This window comes from Lichenostomus cassidix, chromosome 7 (assembly GCF_008360975.1).
Source record: "Lichenostomus cassidix isolate B80296 chromosome 7, HeHo_3.0, whole genome shotgun sequence".
In the NCBI taxonomy this organism is placed as follows: domain Eukaryota; kingdom Metazoa; phylum Chordata; class Aves; order Passeriformes; family Meliphagidae; genus Lichenostomus; species Lichenostomus cassidix.
This window is the reverse complement of record NC_139488.1, coordinates 34,175,568-34,193,752: the sequence shown is the minus strand read 5'-3', so window position 1 is coordinate 34,193,752 and position 18,185 is coordinate 34,175,568. Positions and strand designations below refer to the sequence as shown.

The 18,185-nt window shown below is 40.3% G+C and overlaps 1 protein-coding gene across 4 annotated transcripts in view; it reads right to left on the bottom strand.

Moving 5' to 3' along the window:
- Nucleotides 1–10,314: 10,314 nt before the first annotated feature.
- ARHGAP15 (Rho GTPase activating protein 15) overlaps nt 10,315–18,185 on the bottom strand; it is a 325,292-nt gene continuing 317,421 nt past the window's right edge. For all 4 annotated transcript variants that reach the window (XM_085067143.1, XM_085067144.1, XM_085067145.1 and 1 more), the window contains one exon: nt 10,315–11,597. In XM_085067143.1, the coding sequence (XP_084923269.1) occupies nt 11,414–11,597 (184 nt within the window). In that variant the 3' untranslated portion in view covers nt 10,315–11,413. The remainder of the gene's footprint in view (nt 11,598–18,185) is intronic.

Genomic DNA, 18,185 nt, shown 5'->3' with positions numbered 1-18,185 from the left:
GATGTTCCTCCTGAGCAAAGGAGTCTCCTCCTTTCTGCTGGAAAGATCACACTGCGACTGCTTCGGTGTACAGAGACTTATATAAAATTTAAATAGCAATGGTAAAACCAGATACATCAAGGAGAACAAGGAATGATGATTTAAAAATGTCACCACCAAAGGCATAGGATGGAGAGGGGTAACGAGAGGAACTTAAACTGTAAAATGGAGGGAAAAAATGTGGATGTACCCTATTTTAGAGGACTTTTAAATCTTGCTGAAAAGCACTAGAATTGATCCTGTCTGCTCTAACATGTAGTTGTTACTGTACAGCATGATTTCTGCAAAGAGTATTCACTAAAATTGATTATTTTTTCATGTATTTGATGAGGAAATGTTCCTCTGGATGCTGAAAAGTTGAGTCGAGTCCTGTGGTCCTACTTTCTCCTCAGGTTTCCGAGTGCACCCCCAGTGTCCCAAAGACAGGCTTGGATTTTTGCAGGAGATTTGTTCAATTCCCTAAAGAGGACTCAGGTCAGGTGGCTGGGTCACTCTCTTGGGGACAGGCCAGCTGCATGAGCTTGGCAGTCTTTAACAACAAAATCCTGGAGAAAGGGTCATAATTTAGCACTCAATTTCCTTCATTTATTACCAAATGATGATATCAAGAACAAAGCTAGTCAAAACAAAGGACAAGAAGAAAAATAAAATAACATTTTAATACTGACTGTGCATCAGCACTGACAGCATAGATACCAAACAAATGTTGGAAGTGCTGGTTTGATTTATTTGTTAGTATTAAAGCTCAGTGGAAGCACCAGAGGAATAGGACATTGATATCATTAGTTATAATCTATTTGGGAAGAAGGAGCAGCATTGTTTTCATTCCTGCTGGGGCTTGTCAGGCGGCTTGGCTATTGGAAACTGGGATGATGGCAGAAATATAGGATGATGGGCTTGAATTACTGGGTGCATGTGGATGTCCATGCCTATGGCTGAGTGTCCACAGTGGGGATCCAAGATTCATTCTAAAGAGCCTGAAAGGTGCCCCGGATCCCTCTGTAAAACTGCTCCTCAAGGAATGGGAGAGAATTTTTCTCATTTGCTGTTTTCCTTCCATTTCCTGTATTTTATACTTATTTTGGTCAATAAAGCAATGTTAATTTATGCTTTACACCATTCTCCAGAAAACACATTTCTTTGTGCAGCCTTTCCAAAAACAACAGAAATAATCTGACTTAACTATAAAAGATTTTATTATTATTTTTTTTTTTCTTCTGCCTTTCCTACTAAGCTCCTCTGCAAAACAGCTAGAAATTTTCATTTTCAAAACATTAGTACAGCAAATTGCCATCTTTCTGTGCACTGCATTCTCTATGTACTCATCATCTGAATGATTCCGGATCACTCTCCGGCAGCGTGAATCACAGCATGCCCTCATGCCTGCCTCTTTTTCAATTATATCTAAGAGGAAGACTGCTGGAGACCCATTTTTTTCATCTTGCACAGGACCCCAAAAGTGCCAGATCTCATTTCAATATAATATTATGACAGTATGATAAAATGGATGTTAACAGGACACTGACTAATATGATCCGTGGAGAAATGACAGAACAATGCAATGTTGGGCAGATTGTATTACTAATGTGCATTTTATGGACACAGAACTGCCTTTATAAACAGGGTTCTAAGATTTAATCCTGGCATCCTATGATCCTCCTTAGTGTTCTAAGACATCCTGCAGCACTTCTGAAATTTTTTGCATTCTTAAATGAAATATACATTTTTATTTTAGTGCAGATCTGCCTATATCACTCCCAATTTCCTAATGAAACTTGGCATTCAAATGACTCATCAGCACGTACTGCAAGGCATAAAAATAGATTAATGTGGCATACGTTTCTTTACCCATAAAAACACACCTTCATATAATCTCAGCGCTGTCTTATTCAACAGAAAGTATGTCATTTCCTTCCCCTAGCAGGTCGAGTTAAAAATGAGCTAAATGTGTGAGAAAGCCATTACTGCACTAATGAAAAGCTCGATACCATTTGAATTTTTCATCACGGGATATTTGTTCTGTAGCACACAGCACTAATATTTACTGTCACCGGGACAGTATGCACGGTAATTAAGTTACAGTCATCAACGGGGTGGATGTTAAGCAAAGATGTTTCTGTGTGAGCTTGGATCTCTTTCACGTATATTTCATGGAATTGTAGAATCACGGAATGGCTTGGGGTGGAAAGGATTTTAAAGCTTGTCTTGTTCTACTCCCTTTCCATGGCAGGGACATCTTCCACTATCCCAGGTTGTTCCAAGCTCTGTCCAGCCTGGTCTTGGACAATTCCAGGGATCCAGGGGCAGCCACAGCTTCTCTGGGCACCCTGTGCCAGGGCCTCCCCATCCTTGTAGCCAATAATTCCTTCCCTATATCTAACCTGAGGCAGCCCTTGAAACATTTGTAAGTTTGGTTGATGAAAAGCAGAGAGAAAAAAAGCTTTAGAAGGATTTTGGCATCTGATCTAAGCTCTGTATCAGCCTCACTATGTGCTCCTCACACCAGAGGGATGGTAAAGACCACCTCAGGATCTTGCTGTCTGAACAGTGACTATGTAAGGGAAATCAGTGCCACAGTGACTGCTTTTTTTCTAGAAGATGGACCAAGGTTGAAAAATTGCCAGAATCATTATCCTCCTTCAGATCATGGGCACTGATCTCACCTGTGTCATCTGTGGTGGCAGGATGGTGCTGAGGGGTCTCTTGTTTGTTCACAGGGTGTCTGGCTTCATCCTTTTCTCTCTCATCTCTTCCCTTATTAACTTCAGAAGGATATCATGTGAAATTAATAAAATCATCCTAGGAACAGATGGAATTCTGCCGATAGTGACAACATAATATGAGCTTTAAGAGCAGGAATAGCTTTTCCATCAAGCTCCAGTCTAAGGTTTTCAGGACACATCTTTCCACAAGCACAGTCTCTTTGGAGGGCACCAGAAAATCTGGAATGTGCCAAAATTCCTAAGTGGTCCAACTTTTTCCTGCCAAACTGTCCATCCACTTTGACAGTGTCCTCCCATGCTCCTTTTCCTCCCACCACCTGGTGACACCAGCCTCATCTGGGCTCATTTTGTCACAACCTGGACATGGATGCCTGGAGATAATTGTGAGACACATCTGCTACTGTGCACGTGTACCTCTGATTTCACAGTAAAACAAGGTGTAAGTTTAAATAAGTAAATCAAAAACGCATTCAGAGCTGTCTAAACCTCGTGAACCTCTGGCATGTTTGTGGTCAGACGAAATTTTGACAAATCCCACGACTTCCTCACCATTAGGTGGGCACAGAAAGTCCTGAACCTGAGTGAGAGGCATCTGTCCCCTGCACTTCTGGAGTCAGGGAGTCCAAAGGGACCAGTTTCCAACAGCACAACGATTTGCCTCCCCACCACATTATGCTTGGCAAGTGGCCTGAGACAGATGTACACTTGCTCCTTAATTAGACAGCTTTTCCCTTTCTATCCAGTGAGTTATCCTGGTTGCTTTCACAGGAGAGTGTCCATAGGAAATGCAAGAAGCACAACTTGTGCCTCCTGAAGCTTTGCAAAGTCTGCTAAAATTAAGGCAGAAAAAGGTATCTCAAACTGATATGCATGTGATGGATTCCTTCTGCATTGGGCAGGTTTGGGGTCAAATGTTCCAATTTCTCTATGGGTGAATCCACAGACATACAGGTAAGAAAAGAATAAAAAAGGGTTTTGGCCTTCACAGGGTAAAATCTCATCTATGCAGAAATTATTTGGGATATGAAGCAATAAAAGCCTCATGTGTGTAAATAGGAATTTCTGCATCCTGGAAAGGTTTTTGAGTGCCTGGGCAGAGCCTGCAGACCCTTTGGCCATCTCAAAGTTCACGTCTCTTCACTACTTGCTCTGAAGCAATATTTTCCTAGAAATTATCTACTGATGATCTTAGGGATAAATGGCATTGCTTCTGAGGTGGAGCCCTCACCTTTCTGGGCCTCTAAAAAGATCACAGATTTCTTTTTCAGCATCTAGTTCCCATAACAGACTCTCTCTGTACAGGTAGGGTATCCAAAACACAAAATATAAGTGTTGTTCTGTAATAGCCAGGTCATGTACATTGGCAGAAAATGGAAGAGGAAAATTACTTTAGGCTCTCTTTCCCTCCATAGAAGAGAATCATAGGATGGTTTGGGTTGGAAGGAACCTTAGAGTTAGGTATTGTTCCAACACTCCATGCCTTAATTCATCCCATGTCCCTGTTTCCCCCTCCCATATTTGCCTAGCTTTATGAAAGCCATTTAGGATGAAAAACTAGTTTACTGAGGGTCTGTACTGTAGGAGCAGCATTTCCAAAGAGGTCTCAATTATCTGAAATACAGGTTCTGTGTGAGGGAAAAGGTATATCATGGTAAAGAGAGTAAATAAAGAGGGTAAAATGCCTCTGGAGGGTAACCATTCCCAGGATCTAATCACTTGATATGGGCCAATCCAGAGGCCCTGGACACACACTCATGTTGAAGGTACCTAGAGGTGCAAAGACTCATTTGTCTCTTTTATCCATTCCTGAGGCACCTACCTGACAGAACAAAGCTGACTTTCATCAGAAAAAAAATTAGTTTGCTGTAGCAGAGTTGCTGTTTCTTCCAGAATGTGAAAGAAGTGTCCCCTGTCCTCCTTCTCCTCCTTTCTCACACCATTTCCAAAAATCTCAGACAATGAGTAATATCTTTTCCATTCACACTTGCGCTGAGTCTGCCTAAATCACTTAAAAACTCACCTGTTTAATTTACTAGCTGTAGCTGATGTACTCCATTATAAACTCTGGAGAACCAGAGGGTCTTTGTCCTTGTGCCAGGGGTGTCCTGATGGCAGAAGCACACCCAGGACAGGGAAATACAGACCCAGAAAATGCACCAAGTCTCGACCTCTTGTGTTTCAGAAAGGATGTTGAATTGTCCAGTCAGGGAAATGTTTTGATTTTCAAACTGATTTTCAAACCCATTCCTTTTTATTTTTTTTCCCCTCCTCCCTTTGTTTTGGGAAATGAGAAAAATATATAAAAGCAAGTTATTAATAAAACATCTATTATGCCCATGGGACAGAGGTCCTTCCGTATTGTTCAGATGGCATGTTTATTGTTGACATCTCTCTTTTCTCTGAGTATGCACAGAACCCTGAAATCCTTTTACATTTTTAATAAGATTATTTCTTTTTTTCAATCTAGTGCAAGAAAACCGCATCTGCAATATGCATAATACTCTCAAAAACTGCAGTATCAGAGGGAAAGCACTGCCAATGTTTTTGGCTATGTGCACTTCAAAGAGACATGATGTGAAAAAGAACAGCACTGTAGGTCTCGGGAAGGTGCTCTCATTTTGCATCTCAGGGCGTGTTTGTTTAAGGTAGTTACCTTATTTTTCAGTTGTCACATTTGAGGTGAAGCACATCATAAGGACAAAGGGGAATTTGTTTTGTTTTCCAGACAACAGCACTCCATAAGGCTGGAATAACCTATATTATTGTGCTGCTTTGTGTGGACTCAGAGTCTTATGGAGCAAGGTGATCATCAGCTCTGTGTTCCTGCAGCACTGCCATGTTCTCTGTATACACAAAAATAGCATTTAATTCCCCAAATTCCCTGTGAACCTGTTCCACTAAGGACAGCTCAGTTCCTCAGTGCAGAGGAGAAGTCAAATACAAACAAGCTGCTTGATTCTTTCAAGAGCTGTTGAAGAAAGAGTTCAATAATGAAAATATTAAGGATCCTTCCCCCTTGGATAATTAGAGCTTTGTTCTAAAAGGCAGAACAGACACATAGAGCATCCAGTGAAAGACAGAGCAAGTTATAAGAGGTGTGGCAGATCTTCCATTTGAGGGAAGGTTAAATTGATTAAGAGACAAATGAGAGGTGATGTGTTAGTGGTATATAGGAGAGTGAATTGCCAGGAGAGGTCAGTCAGATGATCCTATTTAGCCTTTCCCATAAATCAAGAGCAAGCAGAGTGCTATACAATGGTACTAAAAGCTAATGAATTTAAAAGTGATACAAGTAAAATATTTTCTTACATGGTGCATAATTAACCTGGGAAATTCATCAGATACCATTAAGACAAAGAGCCTAGCAGGATTAAAAATGGATAATAAGTGACAGAAACTACATAAAGATAGAAATGTATACAGGGTGTTCAGCCATTTATTTTAAACCATTTGCTGCCTAGGGCTGCAAAGAAACGTCCCCTGTGGGAAAGCTTGACAAAATGTTGGACTTTTTCTACCTTTTTTACTGCAATGTGTAGGCTGGAGCCTGAGCCATGGACTGCTCAAACCACTTTCAAGATGGTCACTTATTTTCTAGAGCAGAGGTCACACTGCTACCCACCCAAAATGTCAACCAAAAAATGTTAAAAAAGCTTCTGAGCTACTTCTTTGAAAGCTTCTGAGCTTTGAGACAATATAGAAATCACTGATGGGGAGATACTTATTCTTTCTGTCCACTGGACATGCAGCCTAAACACTTACGGATAAGAGTTGAGCACAGAAACTGTATTTTGACAAAGGCAGAGGAGAGAGGAAATGTGTGAAATTTGAGTCTGCATTTTATTAACTGAAATGTGCTCTAAAATGTTGGTGTTTGTGGGTGATTAACTGTCACTCATTCTGAGCTTGCAGTGTTTTATGGTCCCTCTTAAACTTGTTAAAGAAAGCCTTCAACTTCTATTGAAGGTGTAAGGTGGTGTCCCAGGTATTTTGGAGGTGTGGACAGCCTGCTTTGCTGGGAGATGGTAGGTTCCCAGCACCTTTGAAGTGTTTCTGAGAGCTTGAGAACAAATTATGGAAAGACTGAAAAGTTCCCCCTGGTGAAGAGTTTGGAAGACAAATTTATTTCTCTTCTGTTTTCTCTGCGGTTACCCTGCAGGGCTGGGTATCTGCAAAAATCCAAATACCTGATTAGAATGGGTGAATTCACGTTTTAGAATATAAAGTTTCTGTGAGGGTGGTGAGGTCCTGGCACAGTTTGCCCAGAGTGTCTGTGGACTCTACATTCTTGGAAGTGTCCAAGGCCAGCTTTCACCTGGTCTGGTAAAAGGTGTCCCTGCTCCTGGCAGAGGGTTGGAATGACATGATTTTTAAGGTTCCTTCCAATGCAAACCATTCCATGATTCTATGTAAAAAAAAAGAAAAAAAAAAGGAATGAATAAAATAAACACTAAATAGAAAACTCTCTTTTGACATGAGTGGCTCTGTCCTCAGTTTCTCACACATTGATGTGCACTGGCATTGCATATCCAACTGTCTTGAGTCTTGAATGCATTTTTATTTTAAACATCAGTATACGTTTTGTGTGAAAAACTGATTTTTTTTCTATCCAATGTGCAACCAAATCTTTGCAACAAGGCTTTCTAAGGAAAAATGGGCATTAATTCTATCAATATTTCAGGTATGTCTGGAAGTATGAGGTTGTGGAGTGTAAAAATAGCCTGGAGTATGTAAGTAATGGCAGAGGACATTAATTTGCTGTGACCACTCATGGTGAATTGGCACAAGGATGAGATTGTTGCTTTAGTAGCACTCTAAAGCATTTCCTCAAGAGAAGGTTTTGGGTATGGCCTGACCTCCACAGGCCACTTGTTTGTCCCTTGGTCCCTAGGCAAGGGTTGGGTTTTTAATCCAAAGTGGGCGCTAGCAAAGGTTTCTATATTCTGCAAAACAGCAATTGCCCTGGGCTCCATTTCTGCATCCCACAAAGCCCAGGACTTGTGACAGAGCCTGTGAGTCTGCTCAGCTTCCCTGTGCTCCACGTTTCCTTTCTGCAGCAGGAAAGCCATGCAGGGGATCCTGCTGTGCCCTGATAATATGTGCATTCCCCCAGGCTCTTCCCTCAGCCTCCTCTGAGAGTTAGCCATGTAAAATCTACACACTGCCTGATTACAGTGGTGATTGTGAGCCCAACTTTCTTCCCAACTCTACCCATGGTTTATATCCTACGTGGAAATTGATTAGCTGAACTTCTTCAGTGCCTTGGGCTGAACAGCAGCCTGAGGCTGTGTTGCAGCATGGGGTGCTTGCAGGAAAAGGCTGTTACCTGCACTGGAGCTGTTCTGGCAGAGAATTAAAGAACTGTTAAAATATATGCTACTCCTAAAAATATATATCTATATGTGTGTAAATAAAAAGAGCAATACAGATTTGTTCAGGGGAGTTAATGTCTCCTTTTGGCTGTAGTTCAGCAAGTCAGTGTGTCTCATCATGTGTTCAGAAATCCTACTTTGCAGAGGAATTTCTTGAGTTAAAAAACTGACAATATTTTTCACTGGAGCTTATAATTCAATACATTGATTTTTTCCTTTTATTTTAATTTTAAAACTTTGTAGCTGGAAATGCCCTTTTTTGGTTCTATGAGAGGTTTCTTTCTGGTGTCTCCTTTTACTAAATCAATCCAAGTTTGGTGCTTATTCTTCTCAAGCAAGTTTGAGTAGAAGATGCTCTTCATGGGGAGAAGATGCAGATAAACAGCAATCCTTGCGCATATTTGTCTCTGTTGCATTCTCAGCCTGCATTTTTCTGATAATCTACCATTAATAGCTTCTCGCTCAAAATATCTGTGGCCCTTCTCCAACTGATGCTGGCTCCTGAAAAAGAAAGGTCTTCTGCAAGTCTAATTTTGACTTGCTAAAAATTTGGCAAAATTTGAGCGAAACTCCTACCAAGTGATAGTGAATATTCTAGTGAGTAACAATTGGAGGAGCAGTGTGGTGGCGATACAGGCTCAGTGAATTGCAAAACTTGGACACTTTTGGGATTTAGAAATGTTTATGTCCAGCAACAAGAGTCTGTCATAGCCCTGGGCTGTGAGTTGGGTTAACAAATTACCTGTGCAGGAGGAAAAAGAAGCCCTGCTGCAGTTAAGGCATGAACATTTATTTTTATTTTTATTTTTTTCTATTTTTACCCTGTTTTATCCTTCTGGTTTCTGCTGATGGCAGGGGCTGAAGGGCTGGCTCTTTGACTAATGGTTGAGTCAGTAATTTTCCCCATTAAATGAATATATGTATTAAAGGAGACAGGAAGAATTGGTCTCCTGGGGAAGGAAGCAGCTTGGTAGCAAGGCATGGTCATTCCTTTGTGTTGTCGGGATGAGAAAGGATAGACATCTGCTCTAGGCCCTGGATTTATGCACTCCTCTGCCCAGAGCCACTTGTGCCCCCCAAATTGTCTGCCCACGTCCAGGCTGCAATTTAACAGAGCATTTAGCAGAGCAGTCAGCATTTTTGTGCAGTGCTCATGTAAGGAACCCTTCAAACCCAAAGAAAGGCTTATGTGTCCAAAAGTTTCCTTGATTTTTTTCCCTCCCCCAAAACCAGTTGATCTTAAGAGAGATATGGTGCATTTCATAAGCCTTGTCTTATAAAAACAAGACAAGAGGAGTCTCCATGCTCCGAAATAAGCTTGAAAGAAGATTAATTAATTAATTAAGAATCTTCTGAGTGCAACAGGCTCCAAGTAACAAGTGAACTTTTCATTTCCAGTAATAGCAGAAATTACCTCAATAGCATGATTGTGAGCACCCGTGGGGCCATAATGTGAATGGTCTTTATTAAGGAATAGACTGAACTTCTGACTATCTTTCTTCCAGTCATTTCCACAGGCTATAAACAGCGCCTGGTTTGTTGCTATTAAAAGAGTCTACAGACGATGATGCTGAAAAGCATCACTGTTTAAGTACTCATGGCTTGACATTAACATGAAAAATATTTTCTTGGACATAAAGTGAATTTGGGTTCTCCAGTACATTATAATTTTGTTCAGAAGCGATTGCGCTGGATATTTGCGAGATGAGGGGGAATTTATTTGGTTTTGTGTTTTTCATTTAATTACTGGTCACTACCTCTCTGTTTTGTTTGAATTTTCAGACATGTGTGAAGTCAGACTAAAACATCTCGGGGCCAGTTTTCATGTTTTCTTGGTGCTATTTTCTGCCTGTGTTAGTACCTGATGAAAGTGCCTGGTCTTAGTTAACGATCAGGCTTCGTTATATATTTGTTCCCATAAATGAGCACTCAGAGGAGTGACCTCTCCTGAATAACATGGAATTTTGCACAGCAGTGCTAAGTAAAAACTGAAGCAATCCATGATCTGCTGAGGTGATATATTGAAGACATATCTCTCATGCACAGCAGACCTATGCATTAATCCTATGTTTTGGGGTCTTTAATTGCTTTAAATATTTGCTTCTGGATCTGTGTTTCACACATCTTATTTACATGGTTTATTTTTCATTTTATGAACAAATCGATAACCAGACAGACTCTTTACCACACTGGATTAGTTTTATTTATTCTCTTTGAACTTGATTAAAAAGCTGTCAAACATAAGTCTACATTTTATCAGCAGAATACTTTTACAAAACAGGGTAGGAGATGTGTATAGCTGGAAACATACATTTCAAAATGAAACAATATTTGATATATTCTAGACAGTTACCCTTTTGTTTATCCATGACAACTGAAACTAACCATCAAATGCATAAATTGATTCAAGTCTAGCCAAGTAATCCTAAGGGCATATGAAAAGGCTTTTTTTTAAAGTTCTTTCTAGATGAATTTAATGTAGTTCACCAATAAAGCATCCTCAGGAGCACAATACAAATGCTACAGAACATGAGATAGCTGGGGAAAGCGGGCAGATGTACAGTGTGATGAAGAATCAAAATGGATGTTACATTAAAATGAGCAGTCATGCAATGTCTTCATTTCATGTACTGCATTTAAGTAAAAATACCAAAGTTCCAATTCCATTTTTAATTTCTTTTAGGCACTGTTATGCAAATAGTGACAGTCTCATTTTGTTTGTGTTTGTTTATTTTATTTGTTTAAAAGCATTAAATGATTTTTTTTTCCCCAGCTCTTGGGGTAGACAAATTGATTATTCATCATGTCTTTAATTTTTGATGTATATCAAAGAGAAAGGTAAATTATACTCAGATTTGGTATGAATGATCTCATGTCACTGCTTTAATTCATTGCTTTCAATATACATGTTTTAATCCGTTTTCCACAAACCTCCTCAAGTATTATTTGTCTTTCTGTGCCATTGCATATGTTGGTAAACAGCATTTTCTATGGTCTAGGGCCATATGCTGTATGCTCAGCTTGCAGAAAAAGTGACACTTGGAGTGCTAGCATAATGAAACTCTCAAAGGGTTAATGCAGAATACATATAGGCAAATGTTGACAATATTTTTTATCCCAATGTTTGAAAATTAGACACAAAATCATCATTAAGTTTGCACAAAATGAGGCATCTGTCACTTGAAAGAAAAAGAAATATTTCAGAAATATGTTTACAGAAATGTAAAAATATTAGACATCAAGACAGATGTGAACGTTTTCAATAACAGGCCCTGTCTGTCAGTCTTCCTCCGAGCCGAAGATCTTGCTGTACTCACTCAGCATAAGTTCAACGATCTGATTTTGGTACAGCATGTGGACTGCCATGTTCCCTGTCTCCTTTTCAGGTCTAAGGAGTGTTGGTCCAAACACAATTCCTAAGCTTTGTGTTGACATAAGATTCACGGATTCCTTGGCTGCTATCCTGTTGACAAAAGGAAAGAAGTGGTTAAAAAAGAAGGGTGTCAAAGGAGCCACTGTTGCTCTTGAAGTGCATAGAGGCACTTTTTTACTGTTTCTCCTGATGGGGACGTTTGTTTGGTTAACTCAGCAAAAAGAAAGAAAACAGGGAGGAAAGAAAAATTTCTGCCAATGTGAGAAACGAGGAAAGAAGAGTTTTTGTAGATCCAGGGAGAAGATTCCCTGCTTCCCTTAACATGGTCTCCAGCACTGAAAGAGTTGTGAAAAACCAAAAAAAAAAAAAAGCCCATTAATATAAAGCTCATATGAAACACATTCCTTCTGCTAATTTAAATCCAATAAAGTGAGTATGGCCTGAAATGGATTGTGAAATTTATGTAACTAAAGACTTTTGCATGCCTTATCCTGACACAAAGTTTCTTGAAAGACACAGAGACCACATACCTTAATGAGATGACTTAGAAAATAATGGTGAGGATTATAACCTTTGCTATCTTTATTACCCACAAAATTACAGGAGAAGGACTATTATTATTAAAAGTTGATCTTGTGTCTATATTAAGACTTAATATTCCTGTGGAAAGGGCATTAAGGATGGAGAAGTCTGGTCTAAGAACAGTACAGGTTTAATGGATGGAGTTTAGGTAGGAAGTTTGGCATAAATCTCCGTGGTGGTGAGTGCAGACTAAGTAGAAATCCATTTCCCTCAACCCTCCAGAATATATTATATATCCTAGGGTTGGAAAGACTAGTAAATGAAGATACATACTGTATAAATAAATTGCACAGCTCTACCAAGGAATGCAAACTAAATGCAACCTTATTATGTAAATGTTTGAATTTATGGATGCTTCCTTAACCTGCTAGCTTTAACTGAAGTATTCCAAGTGGATTGTTGAAGCCAAGTTCTGCTTTTTGCCCTCTTCTGCCATTGTCACTCATTTACCTTTTTTAGATCCAGACAGCAATTTAAAAGCCATCAGAGCTGCCTCTGTTTTCCCATACCTGTTGCTGAATTTACAGCAAGCCACACTATAAGGAAAAAACTTTGTGAGACCTAAAGGCTTTAAAAAGGATTTCTTTCATGTTAGTGGGTGGGTCACAGAGCAAAAAGTATCTCTTGTGGATTTGTGCCAATCGTGTCGTTTACCACATTCCTTGAACATCAACACTGGTGTTTTTTTCCCCCATATATAAATAGGAAGAATTACTTAGTTCTGCCTCATGCTAGTAACCGTGGTGTCCATTGCACAAAACACTCTCCATATGGCACTAATCAGATTGGCTTAACTATTAGTTTCTTAAAATATAGCATCTTCATTAATTTTTTAAAAAATTAATTATCTTTCCTCTGCGGTAATATTAATATATCATCTCTTCTCTTAGGAGTTCAGAAAGTCTCAAAAGTTAGTAGTTTTGTTGCCAAGCGACTGTGTGGGCTTCTGATGGATGTCACACATCTTTGTCACAATTAAAAATGTTACAGAGGTGATGAGATTGTTTTGCTTAATGCCACTTATGCAGAGGCATGTGCAGCAAGCTTGGGACCACTCCAGGAGAGAGACTTGATTTCTGTTGAGTTTGTTGTGTGGTAAAAGTTGGAAACTTCATAAAGTATTTGGAGATGACATCAGCAGGAGTAGTGCGTGCTCACTGGGGGGGAAATCAGCAGTTTTGTCTTGGGTAACTTTAGAGATAAACAGTTTAGCAGCATCAAATGTGTCTTTGCAATAAGATGATGTTGCTAATGGACAGCAGTGGTGGAGCTGGAGGAGAAAATCCTTGTGGGGAGAAGGAGGTAATGGACATGGATAAACAGAATGAGGGTGAAGGAAAGTGGCACCAGAGCTCAGTTTACTGGAGGGACTGGAGGAGACTGCCTTCCTTTGTAAAACATGGAGCAAGGTGTTGATTTCCTGTGTTCCTGATGTGGACATGGAAAATGGAAGACACATGGCCTTCCCCTCTGTCCTTGTTTGCCATCTTTCTGAAGGAGAGTAATTCTCCCAGTTTATCCTGGAGATTCCATCCTTCTCCTGGTTTATCCTGGAGGTTCCATCCTTCTCATGAAATCCTGGCAAAGTCCAGCCATGATAACAGTTCCCAGAAATCAGGAGGTGGGGGAATGGCATGAGGCAATGGAGGGTGTGTGTGGTGTCTGTTAGTGACCATAATAATAAAAAAACATAAACCAAGCAAACTAGGGAACATGGAAAGTCTGGAGAGTTAAGTAATATGTGGTGAAACACAGCCACTGGTGAGGTAGAAGGGAGGAATTAAAAATCCAGCCTGAATAAAATAATTATAAGTTTTGGACTTTATGTCTTTTTGAATTACAAATATTTACCAAAGAAGCTCTATAACTGATATTTTTATCATCTGTCCACAAAAAATGAAGTCAAAGCAAATCAAAATCAAATACACACATTTAGCTTATTGCTATTGCTACTAAGTGGAATTGAGTTGTTAAAAAAGAAAATCCTGAAAAAATGGGCAAGAATTATTTTTTGGCAAGAAAAAGAGCAGAAGGAGTGATACACCATTTTCAACATAAAGAGTGAAAGGAAATGCCAGAGGTACTTTTTGTCAAGCCCAAATGAAAGGAGCAATGATCCATCAATTTAAGGTTATTTTAGAAACAATCTATAATCCGGTGCCACAGATGTTGGAACCATATCAAGAAATTGTTGGGTGCAATGCTGCACAAGATGATTTTTTTTTTCCTCCAAAATAACTGAGCTTCAAGAATGTGTCCAGTCCTGAAAGATCACAAGTCAGGAGATCCGCAGAAAATACAGATCTCATTATTAATAGTAATGAAATTAATGATGTATTAAAACAGCAGAAGTGTCTGATAGGAAGGCTGTAGTGTCAATGGCAGATATATAAGGAAAAATACTGGGAATTTATGCTTTGGCTGTTGCCAAGGCAACTGCAAGCTGGAAAATGTGTGACGGAGAGCAGGGCAAGTCTACAGCTAAGAGGGTCATTGTATGGTGAGTTGGCTCTCTAGTTCCATTAAACCTACACTTTTCAAACTCTCTAAATAAAATCATTATTAATTTTGACATTTGGAAAGCACACTGGATTATTGCTCCAAACACAGTAGGTGTTAGGAAATGTTCTTCATCCATTTTTACTTCATGGTAACTGCTGAGGAGGAGAAAAGGGTTTCAGCAGTGACACTGACTCCTCAACATCTCAATATTCCTACTGCACATAAAAAATTGGGGAATTCAGTGTACCTAGGAAGGAAATCCCTATTGGAAAGGACAGTTTTACTGTAGGCTGGAGAGTGTTGGAGGGTAGAGCCAGCTGCTCTGAGAACTGCTCACTTTTGGTTTTTTATCCTTTTCCAGCTTTCAAGCATTTAATTTTGCTCAATGTCAGGGCCATTTCTACCCTTAGCAGAACTGGTTTTGGCCATGCCTGACATTCTTACACTGTTTTAATTTATATTTAAGGGTAACTTTTCAGTAGGACAATCCTGCTACTCTTCCATGAACTGCTAATATATAGACTATGACTAAAGGACTACACATTACAAAATGAGGGGGTCAGAAGAGCAACAGGGGGTCACTTGGAATGAGATTATGGGTCAGAATGGCAGGTGTAGGGAATGCTATCCCCTGAATTCAGTGGAGGATGGAGGGATAAAAGTTGGTTTTGGTCTTATCAGAATCCTGTTCAGCAGTTATGCACAATATTTGTGTTCACTAGGGAAGTCTCAAGACCTACACAGCAGCCAAAGGAGATTAAAGATAAATAGGAATAAAGAAAACTCCCCCAAAATGATTCAAAATGCTTTATTTGTGGCATCTCTCCTCTTTGTATAGGAACTAAGGTTATGGAATTAGGAGCCAGCTCCTCTCTGAGTGGATATTCCACATCAGCCGATTTGGGTGGCTTTTGTACCTTTGCTGAGCTGTGCTGGTGACCACTGTCACAGCCAGAGCTTCTCATCCCGATGGATGACAGGACTGATTTGAAATGTAAGTTCCTATGAACTGCCTTTGCAGGTCAAACTGTGTGCATCCCATCGATTACTTTGCCAATAATTATCCTCAAATTAGCCAATATCTGTTTCCTATCTATACTCAGGCACATGCAAATGTAATGTTGTAGCTTAAGGACTTGGCCCTGAGAAGGGCTCAGCTGCCATCAGCTCTCCCCAGCAATAATTCTGTGAACAGGCCCTTTCCCTGCCCTGTTGCAGGCCAGTTTTTATGCAGCAGCTTTCTGACTTTTGGTATTGCAGAGCTCCCAATCAATTTGAACGTGTTAAAATTTGTCTCTTTCGATGAACAGCTTCCAGCTCAACATTTTACACTCCTCTCCTTCCCGAATGCTGGTTCACAGGAGTTAAAAAATAACAGGTATTACATACTTTGCTCTAGTGACAAGACATTTGGGAAGGAATCATCCAACCTTGAAATAAAATCTTTATTGAAAGCAATTCTACATCCATGCCAGTCAGACACATTGTATGATCAGAGGAGGTGTCCCAGGGGAAAGCTCAGTGCTGTAGACAGGGTTGATTACTTGGACCTCCTGTCAGTTCTTAACTCATTGACAATGGCTGAGACATTCAGTACAACTTTGTTTTCTTTATTTGGAAGTAAAGTTAATACACTTACCTTAACTGTGCCAAATGTACTGGAAAATAACCTGATAATAAAACGTACCATCCTAGGAAGTGATAATGTCTGTGTGTGTATAAGCACATTTTCGCAGGGCTTTTGCAGATGGGATTTTCCCTGTTAGGAAGGAACCACAGCTACAACAGGATGCACAGATAAACTATCAGGTTGCTTCTCAGCATATTTCCTTTTCATTTAAGCCCTGTTGCACACTTTCCTGAGTACAGCATACCACAGCAACGCAATGTCATTTTCTGTTGTCAATTATTTTTCTATTCAGTTGCAGTTATTTTTTTTTGAGAAGAACCTGACTGGATTTGGGTACTAAAAGGACAAGTGAGATGTAGTTTTGAGAGTCCTCTTAAAGCACAAACAACAACAACAACAGGGGTTCTATAACAAGTCCAAACCTTGCAGAGATATCCATATCCAGCTGGACACAGCAGCCTAGGAGAGAAACCAAAATGCACCCACTGAGGAGGAAGAGTGCAGGGTCTGTGCGTTAATTAACTCCATTCTGGGAAACTTATGGAGGTAACTGGTGCTAAGTGAGCCCCTGAAACCACAAACTCTATTTCTGCAAACTGTTCAATTCCTTGCACTGCCTCATAGATAAATTTAAAATTTAGCATTAAATTCAGGTTTTTGATATTTTATCAACGCAGACTAACCCTCATTATTATCTATGTCCTGGCTTTATGGATGATTTTCTTAGGTGCATTACTGTGGTATTCACCAGCTGATGAAGCTAAGCAAATGCAAACACCATCAGGGGAGTCCTCAGCTTGTTGCTTGTGAGATCTATACTCTGTGATGGAGCTTGGTGTGTAAGGAACTGAGACCTGAGGCTTCTCCTTATAGAGGACCTCCAAAACACTACAATATCTCTCCTTTTCAGAATGTGCCATGTGGTTTCCTCTGCAACAAATAAGCACAATTGAGGGGTCACAGTGCACTAATACAGTTTTAAGCTACTTGTATCTGGCTGTGTAAAACATGAAGGTATTTTAAATCCCTGTTTGTTCCATAGGTAGAATTTGAAACAATAGCCAGGCTGGTAATAGAGAAAGCAGGTCATGGCGCATGATATGTTACAAGAGGGGTCAGAAATAGTTCAGACATACTTAAGAGCTTGCTTTTGCTGAAAATAGCCTCGATGGCTGCTGGCCTACAGAAACTCCATAGGCTTCCTGTGCTCTGCAGCTGTGGGTTCGTGTTACAGCTCTTTGGGAAAAATCCCTTCTCCTCGGTCGCTCTGGGATCCAAGAACGAGCACTCGATGCTGTCTTCCTGCACAGACCAGCCTTTCAGTGTGACCATTGGGTGGCTAAATATAGCACCTGGACAGCTGACAGGGCCCTGGTGGAGAATGGGCTTCCTCAGGGGATCCCCTGCATATCTCACAGCACGAGCCCTTCCCTGGATGAACTGCCTTGGAGCCTGGCCCTAAATGAAAATAATAACTGCGCTAACTCCCAACATTGCTTCACAGTTGGCTGGATAGGCTGTGAAAAGCTGAGGAAAGGCATTTATTCTGGCTTAGCCTGGTTTAATGAGAGAACAGTTAAAAATAAAGTCTCCTCCTCAGCTTTGGGTGAACTTTGCTTCCTGTATGAGCAGAAGAGCATGTGTGCTCTTGCCTTTGCACATACCTCACAGAGTGCCTGTCTGGTGGAGAAAGACTTTATGTTCTGGGTGGCTGAGGACAGCATAGAAAAACATATTCAGACATCTAGAGATACTCCAGTCTCTGCTGGGGTTTCATTCAGGAAAGGGCTTTGGAGAGGTCCTGCTTGTTCTTCTGCACGAGGGGAGATGCTCCTGCTGCACTGAGGAGCTGTGGGAGGGGTAAGAGTTTATCTGCTTCTCAGCCTTGGGATTGTTTGTTTTTCTGGACATCTCCTGAGTCACAGAAGCTCCAAAGGCAGGAGTGGCACACTGGTTCAGGGACA